We start from the raw sequence: 25337 nt of genomic DNA, 5'->3' as shown, positions 1-25337 counted from the left end.
TTGAGCATGAGAGTTCTGAGTCACATCACAGGTATGTTTGGGCATGTCGAACTGCACAGAAAGAACAGATTGACAATGAACTACAAGAACAGTTTCAGACAGAATGCCACTACTGGGTTAGTGTTCTCCAAAGGGTTGTGGCTGTTGTGAAGTAGCTGAGCATGGACTCACATTTCGAGGGGAGACGCATGTTTTTGGTCAGCAAAACAATGGCAATTATTTAGGATTGCTCAAATTGATTAGTCAATTTGATCCATTTCTCAGTGATCACATTGCTTGCTTAGGAAATGCCGGTAGAGCACCGTCATACTTGTCAACCACTACTTGTGATGAATTTGTGAAATTAATGGGAGAAAAGGTTTACTCAGAAATAATTAACAGAATCAAACTGGTATTCTAATCAAAAAGTATTTTGCTGTAAGTGTTGACTCAACTCCATATAAAGTACATACTGATCAACTGACTGTCATTATGCGTTACATCTCACCTGAGGGTGTGGTTCAAGAGTGGTTTGTAACCTTTTTGCCAATAACAAGTCACACTGGCGAATCCATTTTTAATTCAGTCATTGACGTTTTGAATGAAATGGGCATTGACATACAAAACTGTCGAGGTCAGTGCTAGACAATGGCAGCAACATGGCTGGCTTGTATAAAGGAGTCCAGGCTCGCATACGGGAGATCATCAACCCATTGGCAGAATGGGTTCTGTGTGCTGCTCATTCTTTAAACTTGGTCAGAGTAAATACAGTAGACTGTTGCCTAGAGACAAATGGGTTTTTTGCTTTTATTCAGAATCTTTTCAACTTTTTCTCAAAGTCTACATGGCCTTGGCAAATTCTAACTGCTGGACTACAGTGCAATGACAGTGGGAGAATAGACACACTTAAATCTTTATGACGTTTTATTAACAAAGTTCGGGAGGAGCATGTCAGATACTTAGCCTAATTAACACAATCAATAGTTAATCAACGCACGGATATAAATACAGCTGACATACCTCTATTCATTTGACGGTTAATCAGCATTCGGTTTGCACCTTTTACCATTACACCACAGACTCAACTCGTCCCGTCCAAACAACGAGACCTATACTGAGGATTTTTCGGATCCTCCAGCTAAACTGCCGGCCCCATGATCGGTCTTTCTCCGCCAGACACGGCCGCCGAGCTCCAGGCTTCGCCGCGGCCACTGCTCTCTGCTTGTCGCCGGGGATTAACCTGGGGCCCCAGTTCTCACCGCAGCAGCAAAAAAAAAAAAAAAAAAGGCTCATCATAAATAAACAATTATTTGACAAGTGCAGCTTACCAAAGTGTCTAATGTAACCAGCCAATGTGCCGCTTGGCTGGCTAGCTGTCTCAACACCTTTCTTTGCGTGGTTAAAAGAAAAACGCATGCCTTTTATCACTTACCACTATTTCAAAGTTGCCCCCCACAAAAAAAATAAGAAAAAAAGGCCAGTACATTCGTTGCTAGTTGCTTGAAAAACAAGTTGCTAGGTTAGTCCGAGAAGTGCCTAATCTAGCAGCAAAATGGCTAAGTCGGCAACACTGCAGGCTACCTGGACATTCCAGCATGTCCCGCTAATAGTCACAAACCATTTTCCCGTGGCCTACAGCAGCAGAAGCAAGCACGAGGCTGCCTCCGCTTGCAACACAGGCCCACACTTTTCAGTCTTTTTTATTCAGCTACTAATAACCCAAACCTTACCTTTCCATCCGGAGGTCAGCGAGGCCCAGCCGTCTGACGCCATGGGTCTCGTCCCCCCCGCAGAACGCTGTCCTAAACCTCTCAGCCAAACCTCACATCTTTTTCCCCCGCCTGGCGAGGCTTACCCGTTCGATGCAGTGAGTCTTGATCACCCATCGGATGCTGCTCCACTCAAGGCAACTCGGGCCCCCCTGGTCAGGTCCACAATTACTCTGCTCCTCCTCCATCAGCCGGTAGGGCTCACTCGTTCCAACGCAGTAAGCACATTGTTGAGCATTGGTTCGAGCCCTCCCGACCGGGCGCCCAACCACGCAGTCCACCATCGGCCGGTTGGGCCTACCCATTATATGCCATGCCACTCCCACGGAGCACACAAGCTTTCGGCCTGCCATACAGGCGACTTCTCAAAACCAGCTCCCGCCAGATCTCAGTGCGTATTTGGGGGGTTCTTAGTCTGGCGGCTGTCCAACACAATTGCTTTTTGGGGGGTACTCTGGGTTCGGGCCATTCCTGAGCCCGGAGCCCTTCCCCAGGACAGCACGCCAACTACGCATTACTATACTCGCCAAATACGCATTACCTTACTCGTGCTAAATATATGTAAGTGTGAACTCATGAAATGAAAGACAAGATGGTCAGCACATTCCCAGGCAGTACATGCATTGAATATAAACTATGAACGCATTCATGGCACTCTTAAAACAATCGCAGAAGATGAAAACCAAAATATGACTATACGCAGCGAGGCAGAAACTCTCCATAACCAAGTGGACAATCTTGAGGTGGCTTTCCTTACTACTATGTGGGATGCTATTCTAAGGCGGTTTCAACATGTCAGTGAGTACCTGCAAAAAGTGGAAATGGACCTCTCACAAGCACATGAGCTCATTTCATCACTCAGAGACTTCATCTCTGGCCTTCGTGATAAGTTTGACATGTTTGAGGACAGAGCAAAGAAAATGTCACAAAGTGTCACACAAAACAAGGCAGACACACCGAGAACCAGGCGGCGCAAGAAACAAGCAGACGAGTTGTCGGGACCAGGTTGTGACATTGCAATGTCAGGTAGACATAAATTTGTTGTCAATGTTTTTAATGTCATCATTGATAAACTTATTGCAGAGGTAAGCAAGAGATGTGAGGCCTACAAAGAACTGGACAACACATTTGGATTTTTGAACAACATCACTGAACTCTCGCCACAATAAATTCGTTCATCTGCCACATCGCTTCAAAAGAAATATATTTGTGACTTACAAGAAGATTTAGTTGATGAATTCGAACATTTTAGGGAATACATCAGGAATACAGATCAATTAGGGAATACATCAGGAATACAGAATCAGCAATTCAGTGTTTACAGCTAATCCGAAAAAGGAACATTCACACCGTATTCCCAAATGTGGACATTGTCCTGAGGCTTTTAAAAAAAAAACTATACCAGTAACAAATGCAACTGGAGAACGTTCTTATTCAAAGTTGTCATTGGTAAAAAAAAAAACAGACTGAGATCGATAATGGCACAAGAAAGACTTACTCATCTGACACGCATGTCAATCGAAAGTGACATACTAAGGGAGTTTTCTGATGTCATAAGGGATTTTTCATCCTGAAAAAGCCAAAGGAAACCTTTGTAATGTACTCCCTATGATCTGATTAATTTATAGCAGGGGTGGCGAACTCCAGTACTGGAGAGCTGCAGCCCTGCAGAGTTCAGCTCCAACCCTAATTAAAACTCACCTGCATGTAGCTTTCTAGTAACCCTTCAGACCTTGATTAGCTTGTTCAGGTATGTTTGGCTCTCCAGGAGCGACGTTCGCCACCTCTGATTTATAGCATTAAAAGGAACATGTTCAGACAGTAAGATTTTTTTGTATATTGTTTATATGAAATTATAAATGAAAGAGTGAAATTTTATATATGAAAGTTTAGATCCTTCATTGCATTTAATTCTGAAAAACAAAGGGCCAATTTGTTTGCCAGAAGGAGTCGCTGTAGAATGGAGTTATAAATAGCCTGTGCAAAATATGTAGGACTATGTGCATAGTTCATGCAGTGATATTTGTGTAGATCGTACATGAATCTTGATTACTTATTGGTTTCGATATTTTGTTATGGCATTTATTTCAGCAAAATAAAAGGCTGATAACTTGCACTTTGTGATTATTAAGATTGTGTGACTGTAGGCTGTAATTCTGGTGGATGAAGGGCCCCACAAGGGGCCCCTTACAGTGTTAATGAGGCTCTGCCTCTGCATGTTTGTCTACTGTAGCCTACATGTTAAATATAAAAGTAGATGCATTTAAATACAACCACAAACATTAATCCACATTATACCATATGTTTTCTCAAGCTCTGTAGCTCTACAGGCCTACACTTCCATAGGATAATGCAGAATTGATTTGTGCACATAAGGGTTGTCTAATTCTTGTCAAACAGCTGTTTATTATCTTATTGACAATGTGACCTAGTGTACACAAAAACAACTTAAACTTACATTTAACTGTGGATTTAGGATTTAAGACCAAATTTGGTATTGGGTAAGTAGCCACTAAACTCGTTTACAATAGTGTTAATAAAGTTCGAAATTGCTCTGACAAACCAACAAGAAATCGGTCATTTTGTTTTTAATAAATCAGTTTGTAATAAGAACATTGTGTAGCCTATCTGTGTATTTTTTATGACTTTATTAGCCATTTGAAGGCTTTGAATTAGACTAAAGGGAGTTTATCGTTTTTTGTGGTTCTATATCATTCATCAAATGAATAAAATTAGATTCCTACTGTGGCAAAGACTTGGCTCATGAATATTAATCAGGGTCCGTGACTGGTAGGCTGCCAAGGGACGCCTTCATAGCGTGAGTAATGTTTATGAGCGAAGGTGTCACCATAGAAGGGATTATTCCCGTAAACTGGTGGGCGGGGCCTGTCTACTCCAGTCAATGCTTCAAACGAAACACCAAGACATCTCTTTAATCATGTTTCAGAAGTTTCGTATCTGGTTTTATGCATAAATTAAACTGAATATATTGTGGTAATATAAACTGAAAGTTGTTTTCCTTCTTTCATTGTTTTTTACGACCACGTCTACATGTTCAGAGTTGGAAATGCAGTTATTGATCCATCCTGAGATTTGTACTTCACCGGTTTAACATCACTAACAGGTGAGTGTGTTCTTTACTGCCTATTGTTTCATAAAATATGAAATTAGATATTTACCAGATTGCATTTTTTCTTGTAAAACAGTTGTACATATTCGATCATTTATTGTAATTTTGTCACTAATAATTAAGCTAATAAATACAATAAACAAACGTTATAAATGGCATCATTTAGTTTAATAGATAAGGTGCATTCCAATATATATATATATTTTTTTCATTTATTATTAACTAATCGAATAACCATTAAAATGATTGGTCAGTCGGTGTCTCGTGTCAGACAAAAGTCGAATCCTCTTTTCAAAGACTAAACAACCTTACAATTTCAAAATAAACCATTCCCTATATATCCATGGTACAAATAGCCTAAATCCTTATCCATTACTTAGGATAAGCAGCCTATATTTAACCTATTCTACAAGCTTTGTGACTATGATCAATTCAAATAAAATGAATCAAAACAACAGGTGACTGAGACTAGTACGTTACCATAATACTTGCATACTTAGACTCTCCCTAAAAACAAGTGCAAGTATGCAAGCCTGGAATCCAAGTTACTGAATATTTTAAACTAATAAAACATAACATAACAAGTCTTGGCCTAGTCAGGTGAATTTAATTATTTGCATTTAGCTTTTAATTTCTATCAGAAGAGACCTTTGATATTTTTTTTTTTTGTGTCACTACCAAGCAGTCAAGATGTATTTTAAAGAAACACATACTACTTTCAACTGTTTCCCAATCATGCTTATGCATGTAGTCTGCATGCATTCAGTGCAGATGCTGTGGCATGATTTTGAACAGTAATTAGCTCGCTTGTTAGTTGAAAAAAAGCTCTTGACTGAAAAGCACAACAGTCCGTTTGCAACTTTTGCACAAAAAAGCACATCTAGGTTGTGACAAGAATGACAATTTGAGAGGCCCTCAGTGCAGAACATGGTGATGAGCTCTGTTAATAAATAACTCGGAAGAGAACCAAGCAATATTACATAGAACATTGTGGTTGGAAGCCAACCATTCTTTCCCAAAGGCCTTTTTTATATTTGTCCTCATATTTTGCTTAAAACACTTGCAAATAACTCAAGAGTTCTGTGAAATATCCTTTTAATTACTTTCTCTCTTGCAGAGACATGACTTATAACTGCATGTGCAGACAGACATGAATAATAAGCAAAACCTTTTTTAGTGTTTACAGATTGAAACGTGTCCTTTTGCCATTTAAAACAAATCAAAACATTATTTTCCCCCTCAATTGCATTAAAACATTCTTCATGTCATCACTGATTCACATAATTTGAAATTTGAAACCCTTTTTTATAGTAGTATTACTATTAATAGTAATAGAATAGACACTTGCCTGTCTCCAATAAGTTGGGCTGGTGTGTTTTGGGTTTTGACTAAATGATGACAGAATCAAAATCATTTTTGTGTGTGTCTATTCATTAACCATTTTAAAATTAAGCTTCTTTTGTGGTTGTTGTTTCAGGGCTTCATGTTCTCAGGATGTCTTCACTGACAGATGCCATCTGGAGGTAACCACAACACTCTACAGCCATTTTCTTCACCCTGGAGAGGACATGGTCCACTGGGCCACTCATCTGGTGACATGTGTCTGGATACAGGCTCTAATGTCTTTTGCATTAGACACTTGTCCCCCAACGGCTCCCATCACTGTGGACTTCTCATTGCGGTACCCCATGCCTTACTTCCAGACCCGCAATCCCATCCAGAACATAGTTACCAACTCCCTTTTCCAAGAGGTCTATGTGGCCTCTCAGAACGTCATTGAGGCAGTGAACATCACTCTAGGTAAACTTTGGGAACTCCGTATGGGACCCGTGGGCAGTCCGGAGTGTGAGATATGCGATTTATGTGATGTCGCAAGAGATCCTTTCCATGAGGACACAGACAATGAGGTGTTGCTCCTAGATACGTTCTTGATGTACTTGTACTCGTGTGGAAGCTCCCAGTATGGAGTTTGCTATTTCCATCAACTTCATGACAATGGAAAGCCTCCAGGGCCTTCAAAGTGTTTATTTCGGAAGAAATTCAACTCTCCGCAGTTCTGTCCGGATTGCATTGCCAGTCCTTTGGGAACGAAAGTCTCCTTGGTGGAAGAGGGCCAAACGGTGTACTTCTTTGTTGCAGCAACGGTGAACAACAGCGTGACGCAAAAATACGGTCGCATGTCCATTTCCGTACGCCGACCAGTTGCGACTGAGGATGGTTTTTACACCGATGTCAGAGGGTTGACGGTGTTGCCTACTCTACGGCAGACGTACAGCATTGAGTACATCTACAGCTTCTATACGCAGGACTTTGTCTACTTCTTGTCTGTCCAACGAGAGAAAACTGACTTGGACTCGTCACCCTTTCAGACAAGACTAGGCCGTCTGCCACGCCACGAGTGGGAGATGCGACGCTACCGTGAAATTGTTTTAGAATGTCGCTTTGAGCCCAAAAGGCGAAGGAGAAGCAATGGCAGTGAACCTTTCAAAGATGTGGTCTACAACGTGGTTCAAGCAGCCCATTTTGGCAAGGCCGGACGGGAGCTCGCCGATGAGCTGGGTGCTGAAGAAGAAGATGATATCTTATATGGCGTATTTGCTGTAACTGATGACTCGGGTGTTCCTGAACACGATTCAGCACTTTGTGCATTTCCGATGGATATGGTAAACACTGCAATAGATGATGGAGTGGAGGACTGTTGTAAGTCAGGACCAGAGCAGCTTTCCAGAGGCCTTTGCCATTTTCAGCCCTGTGAGAGCTGCCCACATGAGGTTGGTGCATTTTCTCAGTTTATTTAGTTTTTATTTTTTTGTTCGCGATCATCTATTCATATTCTGTATGCTTTTCAACTATTTGCAGATAAATTATTTTCCTGGTTAAAAACAACTGAAAGTCTACTGTTGTGTACCACAAAAAAATATCTTGACTTGTTCCAAAGGGAAACTGCAATTAAACGCCACAAATAAACATTTAAAATATGTAAATTCCACACTGTGTAGAATGTCTAACTTTAACAAATGACATTACGTGTGGTTTCAAAGAAATGGCTGGTGGATTGCATTTCTCGTCCATCATCGCTTTACAGGTTGGCCTTATTTTTTGACTCTTCTGTCTGGTCCCTTCTCACTATCTCATGTGGCATGGCATTGTTTTATGTTGAGACTTACCAAGCTTTCTAGTGGGCGTTGTGGTGCCATGCCCTCTTAACAAAAGCTTAAAGGTATTTTAATTGGCTTGCTTCTTTCTTTTTTGTTCTTTTGTTGTAAAATGGTTTGAGTGACCACAATGTGGGTCATAACAAGCCTTGTGTATTCTGTCTCATCATGTCCTTGTGTATAGATTATAAAACTCCTATAGAGAGTAACAGTGGTACTGAAGGCACTACACTTCATCAAAAACTGTATGGTCTGATTGAAGAAACCAATTAAAAACCTTTTGTAACCATTAACACTGAGACTCTGAGACTGAAGTTGTTCATTTTCAGAAACTTAGTAAGTTTTATTTTCTTTTACTTATGTTCTTGCCTGTGACACACGCACACAAAATGTCAAAACATTTATGCAGGAAATAAGAGCAGCTATTGTAGTCCAATAGAATACCTGGGAAAATCAAAGTTGCAAAACAGTTTGGTCCCTGTAGGAAAGTCTTAAGTCTTAAGTCTTGGGGAAGTCGTGGCCTAATGGTTAGAGAGTTGGACTCGTGATCCAAAGGTTGCGGGTTCGAATCTCCGGCCGGCAGGGATTGTAGGTGGGGGGAGTGAATGTCCAGCGCTCTCTCCACCCTCAATACCACGACTGAGGTGCCCTTGAGCAAGGCACCGAACCCCCAACTGCTCCCCGGGCGCTGCAGCATAAAATGGCTGCCCACTGCTCCGGGTGTGTGTTCACGGTGTGTGTGTGTTCACTGCTGTGTGTGTGCACGTTGGATGGGTTAAATGCAGAGCACGAATTCCGAGTATGGGTCACCATACTTGGCTGAATGTCACTTCACTTTTCACTTAACCATTGTGACCCGAAAAAGAGGTTATGCGGAGTTCTAAGTTCTTGAAACCCTTAAAAAGGCCTTAAAAGTATATGAATTGCTTAATATAAGTCTATGATTATCATTCAGATTTAGGTATATGTGGCTGCTTTTGCTTTATACTCACTGTTGAAAGTGTTTTCTTTTAGGCTGTGCTTGTTCTAAGTCTGATTGCCTGAGACTTTACTCATGACTAGGAAATGATTTAAAACTTGACTCAGACTTGCAAAAGAATGACCCATGTTTGACCCTGGCATACCAACATTAAAAACCCAAATTTTGAAGTTTTTGGTGCTTCCATCATTTTGAATTTTAACATGAAGTTCAAAACAAGTTGCTTAAGTAGCCTGTGCTTTTGTTCTATTTGTGTGTGTTTTAACAGCTTTGAAGCTTTTGCTGAACCATCTCTGTTATGAATTTCATATTCAAGCTTGCAGTAGTTCTGTGAGATGATCTAAACAGCTTAAATCTAATGTTCCCCTGCTCTGTACTTTTTGTTTGCCTATAATGCGAATGTACAATTGAAATGAGTGACAAATGTGGTTCAGATTTCTTAAAAGCTGCGAAGTCCATCATTTTAGTGTTCAGATGAGAATTAACCACTTTCACAATCTAAACAGTGTGTGGGAGAATGTCTCGGAAATCTCAGGGTGTGATTGCGAGTTTGCTGTCATAAAAGCAGAGTTTACAGATGGTATGAGTGTGGGTTTGTGCAGTCAAACGAATAGGGTTTTCCATTGAGGTCAATGTTTATAAGAAATGTGTGGAAAAAGGAGAAAATGACGTCGTTTTTGAGATTCCAATGAGAGACACTCACCAGATCACTCATTTTGGATGCACTTGTTAAAAAGTATGATTTACACACATTTGAACAGATAGAAGTGCTACTGTTTACTATTATTATTATAAAAAAAAATCTGAAAACTAGAACAACTCTAATTTGTGTTAAATCAGTCTATTGTACATTCAGAAATAAAACGGATTATTAGAGTGTTTCCACACTGGAAATGCATTTATGAAAATGATTATGACTGTCTTTGTTTTTCAAAAAAGAAAAACAAAAAGTATTTTCAGGCTAAGAAGTCAGTCGTGACTAGCTAGCACCACTTTATAAGGACAGTTCACAGCCACTTCACAGTTGTTTAGGGCCATGATTTGGTTAGTCAAGGATTGTGTGGTTGTCTTTTGTCTTATGTTGGGAATTTCATTTTTTTGTTTGGAATATCAGACTCCCAGACAATACAGAAATTGGAGAGAGTGACATGTGATAGTTTACAGCAGATCAGTGTAGAACCGCAGATCACTGCAGTACTGAAGTACCCAAACAAGAGATTGAGTTCTTTTGTCCTATGTTTGGAATTCTTGTGGTGAGAATCTAAATTGGTGGCCTAGATTACTGGAATATCCAAAATATCCAAAACATTGTCCACGTATTTCACTAAAATGTATTTTCTTCTTAGCTCTATAAAACAACATGCTGAAACCATATCTGTCTGTCTGTCTGTCTGTCTATCAAGCAGTGCAATGTTGATTATTTTATTGAATATGTGTGATCAGAGCATGGAGCACAATATGACCTGCAGAGATCAGCCCACCCTGGTATCTCAGCCATACTACAGAGTTGACCTCTTCAACAGACAGATGAGAGGTGTTCTGCTCACCTCACTGCTGGTCACCAGCATCGAGAACAAGACAGTGGCTCATATAGGCACATCAGACGGGAGACTCCTGCAGGTATGGATCACGAAGAAGACAATGCCAGTGTCATTAATCATTACATTAATTTCTGTTGTTTTTCATGCCACAGCTTGTACTGAGAAGGTCCAGCCCCATCATCTTTGCTAATTACTCCCTTGTAGAGAACCAGAAAGTGTCGTCTACTGCAGCGGTTCTCTCCCTGCACCATCTACTGTTTGTGGTTGGAGATAAGGTGTGTAGCATAAAATAAAGGAATGAATCAGATGTAATACCAATCATGATTTCCCTTACATTTTTTTAAAAAGTGGTATGCAGTATGAAGTATGCTAGTATTCTAGTTGGATATGGCCAAGATTGTAGAAGCCTTTTTTGGGCTAATGATGTTTATATAATTAAAACTGGCAGATGATTCAGGTGCCTCAGAGGGGTCCAGGTTGTCGGCACTTCCTCACATGCGCCATGTGTCTGATCGCACCAAAGTTCATGGGATGTGGCTGGTGCTCGGGTCAGTGCACCTGGGCTTCTGAGTGCAGTAAACACTGGAGAAATGAGTCCTGTCCACCTGGCATCACAGAGGTGAGATATTTAGCATTATTATTTGTTAACAAGGTTTATCCATCAGTGACTCGTTTGTAAAAATGTATTGTACAGTCTACAACAAGAATCTAGATTATAAAAATACTTTTGACATATGTTTAATAGTCTGGGCAATATTTGAAATATTAGATATTTATTTATAAAAATGTATTTATATTATTTTAAATATTAGACCAGTACTCGTATTGATATGTAAATATATATAATTTATGTTTACCGACAGTGTGAGCAGGCATATAGGAAATGCATATTGGAAATGTTCTGTGTAGTTTTTCCCCAAAACAGCACCCCCTGATGGTCAGAGTGAGATGACTCTGTGCGGATGGGAGTTTCAGTCGCCCCTGCGACCCGCCATCACGACCAGAACCCATGAGGTGAAGCTGGGAGAAACCGCCTGTGTGGTTCAGCCTCACAAAAGCAACAGCACACAGTAAGTATTACTGATTTCATGCAGGGTTATTAGTTGACTAAAACTAAATCTGAAACTAAAAGAAAAAAAGGGGGGGGGGGGGGCAAACACGTTTTCACACAGGGCCATGTGGGTTTGAATTTTGTTTTCCCTTCATAAAAAAATTCTTCATTTAAAAACGGCATGTTGTATTTACTTGTGTTATCTTTGATTAATATTTAAATTTGTTTGATGATCTGAAACATTAAAGTGTGACAAACATGCAAAAAAAAAAAAAATCAGGAAGGGGGCCAACACATTTTCACACCACTGTACATGACAGCGTACTAGTAGTGACGCTGTGGGATTTAGTTAAGAAATATATGCTAGAACTTTTCAGTTTCTAAGCAATTTTATTGAGAAATCACAGAAGTGTTGACAATACATTTCCGTGCTGAATGATTCTGTGTGCTTGTGATCTGTGCGTGATGTATGAGCTACTGTCTGTAGCCTACGTGTGTGCGTTACAGTGCAGCAGCGCATTAGATTTGAACGGTGATTAACTTGCCCGTACAATAAGCTGTTTAAAACGTGCATTCTCCCGTTCAATTTCAACATCCTGTAATATAACCACACATGTCTCGTGGAGCTCTTTCAGAGTATGCATTTATTTGTCATAACTGTTTGGAAAACGGAGCGTAAATGTGGTAGTCCTTCAAAGATTTCTTATCCTGTTGCGCCCTCTATAGGACCAGTCGACGTCAAGCTTAAAGCGTCATGGCAGAGCATTGAAGTCGACTAGTCGATTAGTTGGTGGAGCCCCTAGTTTTAGCCTACAAATATTCAGCAAGGATGCTTTGAATTGATCAAAAGTAAAAGTGAAAAACTTCTTAGAAATATTGTTTGAAAAAAATACTATTTTAAATAATTGCTGTTCTTTTGAACTTTATATTCATTAAACAATCATGCATAACAGATTTCTAACAGAACATAACAGTTTTGGTTACTTTTTAAATGTTTGTACAAAGGAAACTGTTTACTTTAAGTCTGGACATTTTTATGCTCAGCTTGTTGTGTAAGATCCGTTCTGGGGCAACAGAGCCACTTTTTAAAATGGTGAACATCACAGCTAAGGTGCATGAGGGCCGAGTGGAGGGACGATATTCCATTGAAGGAAGTGCAGAGATGCCTGGATTCACCTTTGTGGTAATTAGTTTATTCGTTACACAAACAAAAATCCTCCACCTGATTTTTAACAATAGTCATTAGTAAGCTTGTTGATAGTAGACAACCTTTCCCCAACATTTTTTTTACACCAGGTTCCAAACATCACTGAGGTCCAGCCTGACTATGGGCCTGTGAACGGAGGAACCCTCATCACTATCACAGGTCCTTATCTGGACTCTGGGAAGAACAGGAAAGTTACACTTGATGGAGAAACATGTCCAATCCAAAGGTGTGTTTGTGTGTTGTTATGCCCAGTCTAAGGGTAAAGGACGCAACATGAAATGAGAGGGTGGAAGCAGGGAATCTTTTTGAGGGTTTGAATGAAACCAAACAAAAATACAATAGTCAAATAAATAAATAGGGAACTTTTCTTACTTTAAGACCTCTTTCCTAAACCCTGACCAAAATAAAATAAAAAGTACAATATATTTACCTAACTTCCTAGCCAAAAACAGATCAAAAAGGGTTACAATAAACAATAATGGCGTCAAACTCCTTACTTTCCCAAGCCCTCAAGATTTACAATGATATACAAACTATTTACAAGCTCAAGCAAACAGTGTTAAAAGAGAAATCCAAATCAGTGTCAGTAACTTACAATCTGTAATTCTTTTCAGAGAACAAACAATGATCACTCTTAACACGCACACACACAAACAATAAATCAATCCTCTCCTCACAACAACACAATGTGACCCTCAAAGGAAGTGACATCAGGGCTTTTAAGGTGTGCCTGGAATCGAATGCACCAATCAAGATTAGCCAGTCATTAGCCTGCAGGAGCCAATCAGCACCGTACCTGGACACAAACACTTTCAAAACAAAAGAGAAAGAAACGAGAGAATACATAACAAAGGGTTGTAACGGTGTGTATTCATTATATCAGGGCTCTTCAAATGGGGTGCCTGTGATGGAACTGCAGAGGGTCTGCTAATTGTATCAAAACATTTTAATGTAATTTAATTAAATTATGCACACTATTGTTTAAAATTTGGGGTTGGCTAGATTGTTTATGTTTTTGAAAGAAGTCTCTTATGCTCGCCCAGGTTGCATTTATTTGGGGATTTCATGTTCTAAAGTGAATGTTGTTCCACCTACAGTGTATCTATGGTAAGAGGAAACCTGTCCTCCATCATATGTCTCTCTCAGCCTGTGACGGAGGTGAAAGATGTGGTGCTCCGTGTCTACATCGATAAGTCCCGTGTGGTGACCACTAAAGTCTTCCGCTACAAGAAGACCCCTGAGATTCTTGCTGTGCTGCCTGATTGCAGCTTTGACAGGTAGATTCAGATGGTCATAAGTTAAGAAAAGAAAACAGCCTTTCAGAAAAGTAATAGAATGTCTAATATTTTATTTCAAATTGCAGTGGGTCAAGAATCATCATTGAAGGCCGAAATCTGGACTCTGTCTACAGAACTGTCATCTACTTTAAACCCAAAGAAAGCCACCTCAAACCTGTGTCCACTGTATGAACTGTAAACATTCACTCCCGTACTGATCTATTGCCTTGTTTTTGTTTGGTTTTTTAAAAGTGGTCAAATCACCACTGAGGAATCAAATATTGCTTAATATTTTCAATAAAAGTTCTTTGTAACACTCTTAAGTTTCAGAACTTCCGGAGTGCAAATAGATATATTGAAACTAAAGTTAGATGAAAAAATGGTTTGTTCTAAAATCTTCCAGAACATTAACAGAAATGGTAATGTAATAAGAAGGTAGCAGGATAGACAATATAGTCAAATGTTGAGCAACTTCTTAGATTTGTGAGCACATGACATTTTCTTCTTTCACATTTACTTCATACTGTTGTTCCCTGAAGGAATGCAGAGGGAAAGCAAAACCCACCCGTATGGAGTGCATCACCCCTGTCTTCCATCGAGATGAGACCGAAGAGGGCGAGCTCTCCTTTGACATGGATGGAGTGCTCGGCCTGTGGAAACAAGACTTCTCCTACCACCCCTATGGCAGACCCATCCCATTTGAGACTGAAGGTCACATACTGAGACTCTACCCCGGGTTTGATGAAGTGTCCTTGCATGTATGTAGAAACATCCAGGAGTACAATCATTGCATTGCTGCACTGTTTCAGTTTTAATCATCTTTCTGAGAAAACATTTAATATCTTCAAAATCTTTCTTCCTCATGACGCAGCACCAGAAGTTGAACCTTGTGAGCTCCTGCATGTCAATCACGATGACGGTTGGAGATGTTGACTGTGGTGCTAAAGTCTTAGATAATGAGATCACATGCAGGATCCCTAATAATCTCACCATTCCCAGTGAGGGTTTACCTGTGAAGGTGAGTGTTTGAAAGTGTGTGTAGATCTATAAATGCAGTAAAACACCTCGTCGTTAGCCAAAGCAAATTAGTTGCATAATACAACCTCACACTGATGTCAGTATTTTCCTGTACCAGGTAACAGTTAATGGGTACACGCATAATGTTGGGACCGTAATCTTGGTCAGTAACCACTATATGGTGGGTATTGTGCTTGGCATACTGGCAGCTCTGGTCACGGGTGCGGTTATGGCCTTTATCGTGCTGAAACACCTGAGGAAACAGAAAAAAGGTGAGCACAAATTATGCCACGTCTCACTAATGCAAATCTTTTGCAGTCATTCCTAAATTTCTTATCTTAGCAAGCACAGATGTTATGAAAAAAGGCAGTTTAATCAGTTTTATCCTTCTTTACCCACAGCTTCACTGGCAGAAAATCGCCTGTCTTACTTTTCCCATAGTCGTTCACGTAATAATAGTGTGGATTTATGTCCCTTAGGAGACTATAGACGTGGTGAGACAACATCTTCCCATCAGCAACACATTTTAATTTGTGTTTTTTTCATGAAACTTTGAAGTTAAAGTCTACAGATACTTCAGAAACATTACGTTGTTTGGTGTTTGCAGAACTGCCCCTCACAACCATCCCTGCACCTACTGGGTCCGTAGCGTTCCCCGTCCTGGCCTACACAGGCTCCCTAGACACAACCCTGACCCCTCTCATGTCCCCAGAGAAGATCTCCATCACCAGTTTCCGCCCTGAGCTGCTGGAGGAGGTGAAGGACGTGCTGATCCCAGCCTCTATGCTCAAGGTTCACCAACACCAGATCATCGGAAAAGGTGTGCTTATGAATAAAATATGCTGTATGCTGAAAATAAGTTTAATACACTACCTCTCAAAAGTTTGGATGTCTGTAAGATTTTTAAAGTATCCTCTCACAATTTCTGTATTTATTTGATTAAAATACAGGAAAAACGGTAATACTGTAAAAATTTAAAATAACTGTTTACTCCTGTGATGCTAAGCTGAATTTTCAGCATCATTACTCCAGTCTTCAGTGTCACATGATCCTTCAGAAATCATTCTAATATGCTGATTTGCTGCTCAAGAAGCATTTCTTATTATTATCAATGTTGAAAAGAGTTGTGCTGCTTAATATATTTTGTGGAAATCATGACGTTTTTTTTCTTCAGAATTATTTAAAGAACATTCAAAATAACAGATTTTTTTAAAAATATAAATATTTTATAACAATTAAAATGTCTTTTGATTAATTCAAAATCTTTGCAGTATAAAAGTATTAATTTCTTAGAAAAAAAAAAAATTCTGACCTGAAACTCCAGGGTTTAGAACAAGATATTGCTTAATTTCTCCAAAAAACAAACAGAAAACAAAAACAAAAGAGTTATTGGAAAAGGGAATAAGGTCATATTATGAACATGAAGATTATTGCCACTATTAATAAACATGTTTTTTTTTTTTTGTAGGACACTTTGGGACAGTTTACCATGGTTACCTCACTGACCACAACAACAGAGAAATCCATTGTGCTGTGAAATCTCTTAACAGTAAGAAACTCACTCATAAAGACACTCGTGAAGAACCGAACTACCCTCTAAGGATTACCTGCGTGATAAAATATAGTTATTTCTCACGATGAGCTGCCTTGTAGCAGCAGTAGTGTTCCTGTTGCTTAAACGTTAGATTGTGGTTTTAGCAACAATAGGTCATGGGTTAAATTCTCAGGGAATGCATGAACTGATTAAATGTGTATTGTACCTTGAATGGAATCTAAGTTTCTTCAGATAAAAGGGTCTGCCAAATGCATAAATGTAGCAGTGGTTTATGCAAAAGTTTTAAACAATATTTTGAGACGGGTTATTTTTTTTTTAAAGACCTCTAAATGTAAATTGACTTCAATGGCTTAAATAATATAAATGTGTACTTGCAACTGTATTTTCTCACTTTCTGTCTGTCTTGTAGGAATAACAGATGTAGAAGAAGTGGAGCAGTTTCTGAAAGAGGGTATTCTGATGAAGGGATTTCATCACAGTAATGTTCTCTCTCTGCTGGGTATCCTGCTTCCCGAAGAGGGACTTCCCTTGGTGGTCTTACCTTACATGAAACATGGAGACTTGCGTCACTTCATTCGCTGCGAGAAGAGGGTCAGTTGCTAGAACTTAAACTCTTAACATATCAAATATGTTATGTATTTAGCCTTTTACCTTTGCCTTACACAATAGGTTTGTATTTGTGGGTGGATTTCACAACATAACCTCCTGCACAGCTCAGAATCGATTTCATGACCTTTGCTGAAGCTCCAGTAATGATGTTTCCAATAATTACACAAACTCAATGTGTGCCTGTTATATACGAGTCTTATGTAGTTTTGTCGTCTTACCCTAGAATCCCACCGTTAAGGATTTGATTGGCTTCGGGCTCCAGGTTGCTAAAGGAATGGAGTATCTAGCACAAAAGAAATTTGTACACCGGGATCTGGCAGCACGCAATTGCATGTGAGTGTTGCATGCTCAAAGATTTGGCTTTAAGGGTCTGAAATACATGTATAAGTGAACTAGAGTGACAATTTCAAACAAAATCAATCCAAATTAAATTTGTTTGGAGTTAGTTTCAGACAGTTCAAAACAGCTTGCCAAAGCAAACTTTCCAGAAAAGTTCAGCTGGTAAACACCTTCAAACTACTATTGGTCTGTGGCAGTTACATTTTTGTAACTTAGGCTTCTTTGACGTGGAAACATTCTCTGTTTAGTCCATCAAGGTCAGACGTAAGTACACATGTGAATACTGGAGAGCTGTAAATAGTAGAAATTAAAGTCGCAATTCTATTTGAAAGCTACACGGACACTGTTTTTTCATGTTTAATACTGTAAAGCTGCTTTATTTAAAGTAATCTGTTGTATACAATGCTATAAATAAATGAGATGTGACTTGATTTTGGTGAGTGCTGAATTGCAGAGCTCATGCCAACAGATCCACATTGCTATGATCAGATGCTTTCTTAACTGCTGTTTTTTCACCGCTGTCATTTTTGTAGCAATTATTTTGTCATTGAGAGGAAAAAATAGTATAACACTGCTCAGGTGTTTCAAACTTTTTTTTTACATCTATAGCGGGGGCCTTTGGCTCCAAAACCGTAATGTCAGAACATTAATTAATAAATAATTATTTAAATTGACCTACCAACTGTTCTTGGCTTATGTATGTAAATGCGCACCGAAGCTCAACAGACAACTGTGAATTTGGGACTGACTGAACCAATATTCTCTCAGGCTTGATGAATCCTATACTGTAAAGGTAGCAGACTTTGGAATGGCTCGAGATGTGCTAGAGAAGGAGTACTACAGTGTCCAGGACCACAGGAAAGCCAAATTACCCGTCAAATGGATGGCCATTGAGAGCCTGCAGACGCAGAAGTTCACAACCAAGTCAGATGTGGTGAGCAACATTTTTACTTCAATGGATTAAATTTTGGATTTTTCATATGATCTTCTCAACACTCTTTTATGTTGTCTGTTACTGTAGTGGTCTTTTGGGGTTTTAATGTGGGAGATGCTCACACGAGGAGCCAGTCCGTATCCTGAAGTTGACCCATATGATGTCACACATTACCTTCTAAAGGGTCGACGGCTGCCTCAGCCACAATATTGTCCAGATCCATTGTAAGTTTTTCCATTTTTTTGCAATATGTATGTATGCTCCAACTTGCTCTTCTCAGTTAATCAAAATTGTTGGCCTAAAGTAGAACATTTGGTTGGATTACAGAGGGTAGTTCAGTTCTTTAGAAGGTTTCTCTTTCATTTGTTTTTGGAAATTGTTCCACAGCAGAACAGAGAGAGTGACATGGCCTTTTGAAAATGCAATGGTTTTAAGTAGCTGTCTGTAAGTTTAGTGTTTTTCCACCATTTGAGGTTCAGAGGGTTTAGAGCTTACTCAGTATTCAGAGCAGTGGAAAAGGTCAACTGAAAGGTTAGTGTGAATGTCCCTTCAATTATCCAGCACCTCAAGCACTGCCTAGAGAGTCATCATTCACTTTCAGACAGACGGAAATATTTAAAAACCAACATAGTGACACAGCAAAAGTTTGTAAACCTTAAGAAACTTCCAGCAATCGCTAACCAAACCTTTAGCTTTTGGCCAGAGTTGTTGCTGTGAGAAATATGTTGTGGAATGTTTTCAAAGTGATTTATTTATTTCTATAGTTTCTTTTTTTTTTTAAGAAATTACTTTTACTCTATAAGACTGCATTAAATTGATCAATGCTGACAGTAAAGACTTTTATGTTACAACGTTTCTATTTCAAACATGCTGTTCTTCTGAAATTTCTGTTCATCAAAGAATCCTGAAAAAATATATGACGGTTTAAAAAAAATATTAAGCAGCACAACTGTTTTCAACATTGATAACAACATGGATGTTTCTTGAGCACCAAATCAGTATGTTAGGCCCTGTTTACACTAAAATGGCGTTTTAAAATTAAAACAATCCTTGTCTACACTGGCGTTTTTACTGCGTTTCCGAAATAATCTCCGTCCTCACTACACAACCGAAAACGCATGTCACATGACCATTCATGCCAGTACAACCATAAATATGTACAATGAGCATGATGTTACTGTTTATACGGTTGTCAAGGATATGCAGAACGAATGTTGGCAGCCATGTCATGTTTTTCAAAAGTCTCCATATCGGTCCATTTACACTGAAACACAACCCCGGAGTTTTCAAACTAAAACGGGAACAAAAGTCTCAAAAACGCCAGAGTAGTGTAAACGACAGGTGTCATATACAAAATAATAACGTCTACACTAAGTGCAAATAGCCTGCCTTGTTGGCAGAGGCTAATTAAACTAACTCCGCCCACCAACGTGTGATTGGGCTAGTCACCATTAAAAAAGACGTTCATCAGTTGTCAGCTCCAGTGGAGATGATGGTAAATGTATGTCAGAGTCCTTTTGACGCGAACAACCCAGGTTTGAATCCGCATTTTGACAAACTTTTTTTCTACCTTTTTAAAATTTCACATCACATCAGAAAAGCATTTATTTTCAATAAAAATGAAGGAAATAATCAAAAAGTTGAAAATAATGTATCAGGTAGGGTTAGGGTAGGTGTAGGGAGGGCTTTATTGTTCTAATAAGGTGGCATCCATTTAATTATTTGAATTAAAAATTTAAATTTACACTCAGTAACTTGTTGCATACTGTTTTATTATGTACTACAATACAAAGGTGCAGATAATTGCTACTATTTGCAATAAGTAGTACAATTAGCAGAAAATCCTGCTATTTTATCATAGTGTAAATAGAATCTGTAGCTATTTTCACTGTGTAAATAGCATTAGACAAAAAAAATACTGCTATTTACACTTAGTGCAAATAGCCGCTGCCAAATAATAATGTATTAAAGGGGTGGTTGATTGCGATTTAACTTTTTTAATTTTAAATAGTGTGTAATGTTGCTGTTGGTGCATGAACAGTATCTGCAAAGTTGCTGCGCTGAAAGTTCAACGAAAGCAGAGATATGGTCTTTTAAAATCAGGAAGTTTAATGCCTACAAAAACGACTCAAATGGGACTACAACGAGATACTTCCTGGGTTTTATATGTAACAAACCCATAAATTTGCATCAACCCTCCCTCCGGAACATGCAAAAAGGGGGCAAGGCCATGTTCTGCGGCTTTGTCGAAGAGGAAGTGTTATAGTGGAGAGCTGTAGCCATGCCGTCGAAAGTGTGTTATTTTCACCCAGCTGTCAGGTCTTCTTTGTTCGGGCTTCCTACGGACGCTGTAGTTCGTCAACAATGGTTAAAATTTATGTTTGATTATGTTCCTGACAATTACAATCGTAACTTAGCTCTCTGTGCTGCGCATTTTACGGAAGACAGCTTCCAGAATCTACACGAGTTCAATGCCGGATTCAACCAGAAACTATCACTAAAACATGGAGCAGTTCCAACTTTAAAACCAGAGGCAGCAGTTGTTGGGCCACAACCTGTAAGTAAGATTTAAGAATTTGAAATGTAAAATTATAAGGCAATGGGCAGTAAACCACCCCTTTAACTCATACCATGCATCACAGGATATCACAGGTTGTTGTTTTGAACATAAATCATCACACCTCCACACTTCTTCTTTTTAAAGCTTAAGAAACTCTGGAATACATTAAAAACAAAAAAGTTGCATAGTGACTCAGAGTGTAGCAACAGGATGTGGAAAGATGACCGTTGGTGAGGTTCAGCAATGGAAACTGTGAATGTGTGCGACTCAAGTTCATATGTCTGATTGATGTCTGATTTATGAACACCGTATGACACGGCCAGTCACTTTTCAATAGAGATTACCCAACTGAGAGCTGACTGACCATTACCTCTGTATCTGCAGATTCGCCATTATGTTACAGTGTTGGGACCCTGACCCTGAGAGGAGACCAACTTTCTCCACATTGGTGTCCGCTGTGATGAGTATTCTGCCCAGCCTGGAGGGGGAGCACTACATCAGCCTGAAGGTCACATATGTCAATCTGGACCAGCCCCGCCCCTACCCCGCCCTAACAGACTCTGCCGATGAATATGATTCGTCAGATGCCACTGATGAAGGCTCAGTCTCGAGCTGATTGGCCAACAGTTTCAGTATTTACTAAAATGGGGGGCCTTGTTGACACGACAGTGACTAGGTTTGAAATGCTAGAATGCTATTTCAACAGTACTATTTTACAATAAATAGTTCACCCTTTAATCACCCTTAGTAGAGCCCTGCACAGGCTTAAAATCCTGGCCCGAGACCTAGCCCCTAGCCCGACCTGTGTCTGACAGCTTATCCGAATTCTTGGCCCGAGTCTGACCCGTCTTTTTTCCCCTTCTCCCAAAACAGCTTATACCACTGTTTCAGCTTTTAAAATTGTTCAGTTTTGAATGAAATGGCAAAGTGATTGTATTTTGTTTCATTATTTTATTAAGTAATTTTTTTTTTTTTTTAAGTTTTTGTTTTCTAAAGTACTGACCAAGCAGCCAGCGGCAGACAAATCTATAGTTATAAAACAGCTCCACAAAGTTAGCTTAGCTTTGAATTACTACTTTAAAATGAAATAATTCGAATCTAAAACTAAAAATCTTTCATTATAAAATCCCTAAAGCTGCATTTCTCTCTAAAGGTGCATCCAATGAGGAGATGGCGAGTCAGGATCATCGTCAAATGAATGGATGATCTAAAATGCAGCTTTTCCCGAAGCATTGGGAACTTTTAGTAACTCCCCATGCTCCAAATTCTCCCTGATGCTCTGCACGGTCAACTGTCACCTCTATGCTAATGCATGCGTATATGCGTTGTGTATTGCATAGGCGATGTATAATATTTATAATATAATCAGTATTTCATACAGGAGCCTTGTGTGCTCTGCGCGTATATGGGCACAATAAAAGGAGAGAAGCTAAATGAGCACGAGTTTTATCAGCTATTTGGACTCTCATTCTGACGGCACCCATTCACTGCAGAGGATCCATTGGTGAACATGTGATGCTCAATTTTTCCAAATCTTTTCTGATGAAGAAATAAATTCATCAACACCTTGGATGTCTTAAGGGTAAGCAAATGTTCAACAAGTATTCCATTCCAAAGTCCATAGTCGCATAAAAATATAAAATTTTTGAGTTGAGTTACTCATATGTAGTTCATAAGATATTTTATGTATTTATACAGACACAATACTTGCCATAGAGTCAATACAGTATAAACTACTGTCTCATGGCTGTGCTTTTAGTTACTATACTTCTGGCCTTGTACTGTATGTGCAGTATTTTCCAATGCAAAGCATTAAACTCCCAGTAGAAATCTACTGTTCATGAAGTTTTCAGTTTTGTTAGATACCTGTGCATAACTTTGAAATAAAGTCAACAGTGACAGCACTGAGAGTGTTAACACACATTTATGTTTCACATTTAAGCACTGCCCTCATTAGAATATATTTCAGTTGTAGAGGTTGTATATTTTATTTATGACTAACTTTATATGTGAATAATTTTCTGTATTTGATTATATTACAAATATCAAATACAGAAAAGTTCTGGTTTGCACCACTTAAAGATATTTGTAATCAGCGAGCCTATACTTGGTATTGGGATTAAATCAGATGCTTGTACAGAAAAGTGCACAATGTTTGGGATGAGTCAGCGCTGCAAGGTGTTGAGCTGAATATATCACTGTGCTGCAGTTATAGAGCCTGTAGAAATTAGTGAGAATTTGATATCTGTGATGCACATCCCCAAATAAAATCAGATTTTGCCGAAGGTGCTAGTTTTACTGTGTGCTTGAATATTCTTGGGTAATACCACCAACCAGCAATATGACTAATGTAGCTTGTCATACTGAATAATACATGAATGCATTAATGGAACACATTATAATCAGCAAAATCATTCTCAATGAATATTTAGTTGCAAGTAATGAAATTATTTATTCACGTGGGTATGTAATTTTCCTATATTATCTATGTAAGTTCTGTAGTTTTTAGTATTTGGTGGCATTTCAATGACATTTTATTGAAATATTAAAATTGTACATTATTTTTGGGCAGGATTTTTTGAAGTAAAATATAACTCTGACGTGACTGACATTATATTTGTCCCTGCATGTTCAACTGGGATAGAAATAAGTATTTTAACATTATAAAAACACAAACTGTACCTTTGAGCTTGAGCTGAAGATGAACACTAGGGGTCAGTAAAAGCCCTTTCAGAATTGAGCAAATATTAAATGAGATGCTTTATCTTACTGTTTGCCGCAAAATGGGAAAAAAAGATTCCTTTATGTAATTATGCATTTAAATTCCAGTATTTGTTTTTAAAGTAAAATGATTTTTTTTACTGTATTCATGTGTTATTACTGTATGACAGTTTTAATAAATGACTCCTAGTCACTATGCATTATATTCTGCTATGAATATTTAGACTATAAAACCTGCAATACTGAAATGACTATGCAATTACAAAACTCGTTGGCCGACAATGTCTGTCTGACAGAGACGTGCAGAGAAAGAAAGAGATCCAAGTCAACAAAAGCCACAAATAACTATACTGTAAGTTCAGAGGTAGTGAGTCTTATTCCAACAACAGAAACCAATACAAATAAAACAGGAGGAAACAAACATCATAACGTTGTTTTTCCCTCCCATGTCCCTCGCTCACTTTCTCTGTTACAAGATAAAAGAACCAAAGTAAATTCCCAGAAGATGCAGCCTTTGATTGTGAGCTCATATCTGCACCAGTGTCAAAAGTGTGTGTGTGTGTGTGTGTGTGTGTGTGTGTGAGTGAGTGAGGGAGGGAGAAAGATAATTTCCTACTGGGTGAGCAGAGATGAATAGTGAGCTGTAGACCCAGGCTGCTCTCGCCGCATAGTCACTACCTGCAGCCTTGAACCCTTTCATCATGTTCTAACAGCTCAGATTTAGATCTGCACGCTCTCAACACACACACACATGTTGGTTTTTGTGGTTTATGGGGACTCTCCATAGGCGTAATGGTTTTTATACTGAACAAACTGTGTGTGCTATTGCCCTACACCAACCCTACACCTAAACTTAGCCCTCACAGGAGACTTTGTGCATTTTTAGATTTTCAAAAAAACACCATTTAGTATGTTTTTTAAGCCTTTTGAATTACGGGGACATAGGCAGTGTCCTCATAAACCACCTTCATATTGTAATACCTCTGTCATACCCATGTCATTATACAAATTTGTGTCCTCATAAACCACATAAACATGCACACACACACACACACACACACACACAGACAGTGTCAATTACTGAGATAACAACATACAAATCACATACTTCAGCTGTGTTCCAAAAACCAGTGAACTGCATTGCTGTTTACCTTTCAAGATGGCATTAAAGTCTGATAATGTTGCTGCCTATTTATTTTTATTTTTTTAAAATGAATTAATGTTTTTAGCATTGCCCACTGAAAAAAAAAAAGCTAATAAAATTGCCAATAGGATGATTTTATCCTCATATTTTATCTGCAGACTCATATTTTATCTGGAAGCTGAAGATATGATAATAATGACATAATGATGGATTTGTTTGTTACAATCATGCAGCTTTTCACTTTACAAGACTTGAATTAATCGACTGGAGTCATGCAGATTATTGTGATGTTTTTAACAGCTGTTTGGAATCTCATTCTCATGTTTGGATCCAACGGTAAGCAAATGATGCAAAGCTAAATTTCTCCAAA

The 25337-nt window shown here is 38.9% G+C and overlaps 1 protein-coding gene across 1 annotated transcript in view; it reads left to right on the top strand.

Moving 5' to 3' along the window:
• Positions 1-6446: 6446 nt before the first annotated feature.
• LOC306854948 (macrophage-stimulating protein receptor-like) overlaps positions 6447-25337 on the top strand; it is a gene marked incomplete at its 5' end in the record, with an annotated part of 29700 nt that continues 10809 nt past the window's right edge. The window contains 20 exons of the mRNA XM_079393264.1: positions 6447-7649; positions 10456-10632; positions 10706-10828; positions 11002-11172; positions 11463-11623; positions 12649-12787; positions 12901-13037; positions 13909-14088; positions 14175-14274; positions 14628-14846; positions 14960-15106; positions 15224-15377; positions 15507-15599; positions 15713-15925; positions 16574-16654; positions 17070-17251; positions 17493-17602; positions 18377-18542; positions 18630-18766; positions 21487-21610. Of these exons, the coding sequence (XP_079249390.1) occupies positions 6447-7649; positions 10456-10632; positions 10706-10828; positions 11002-11172; positions 11463-11623; positions 12649-12787; positions 12901-13037; positions 13909-14088; positions 14175-14274; positions 14628-14846; positions 14960-15106; positions 15224-15377; positions 15507-15599; positions 15713-15925; positions 16574-16654; positions 17070-17251; positions 17493-17602; positions 18377-18542; positions 18630-18766; positions 21487-21610 (4017 nt within the window). The remainder of the gene's footprint in view (positions 7650-10455; positions 10633-10705; positions 10829-11001; positions 11173-11462; positions 11624-12648; positions 12788-12900; positions 13038-13908; positions 14089-14174; positions 14275-14627; positions 14847-14959; positions 15107-15223; positions 15378-15506; positions 15600-15712; positions 15926-16573; positions 16655-17069; positions 17252-17492; positions 17603-18376; positions 18543-18629; positions 18767-21486; positions 21611-25337) is intronic.

Source organism: Barbus barbus (genome assembly GCF_936440315.1).
Source record: "Barbus barbus genome assembly, chromosome: 35".
Lineage (NCBI taxonomy): Eukaryota > Metazoa > Chordata > Actinopteri > Cypriniformes > Cyprinidae > Barbus > Barbus barbus.
This window is presented reverse-complemented; position numbering and strand designations above follow the sequence as displayed.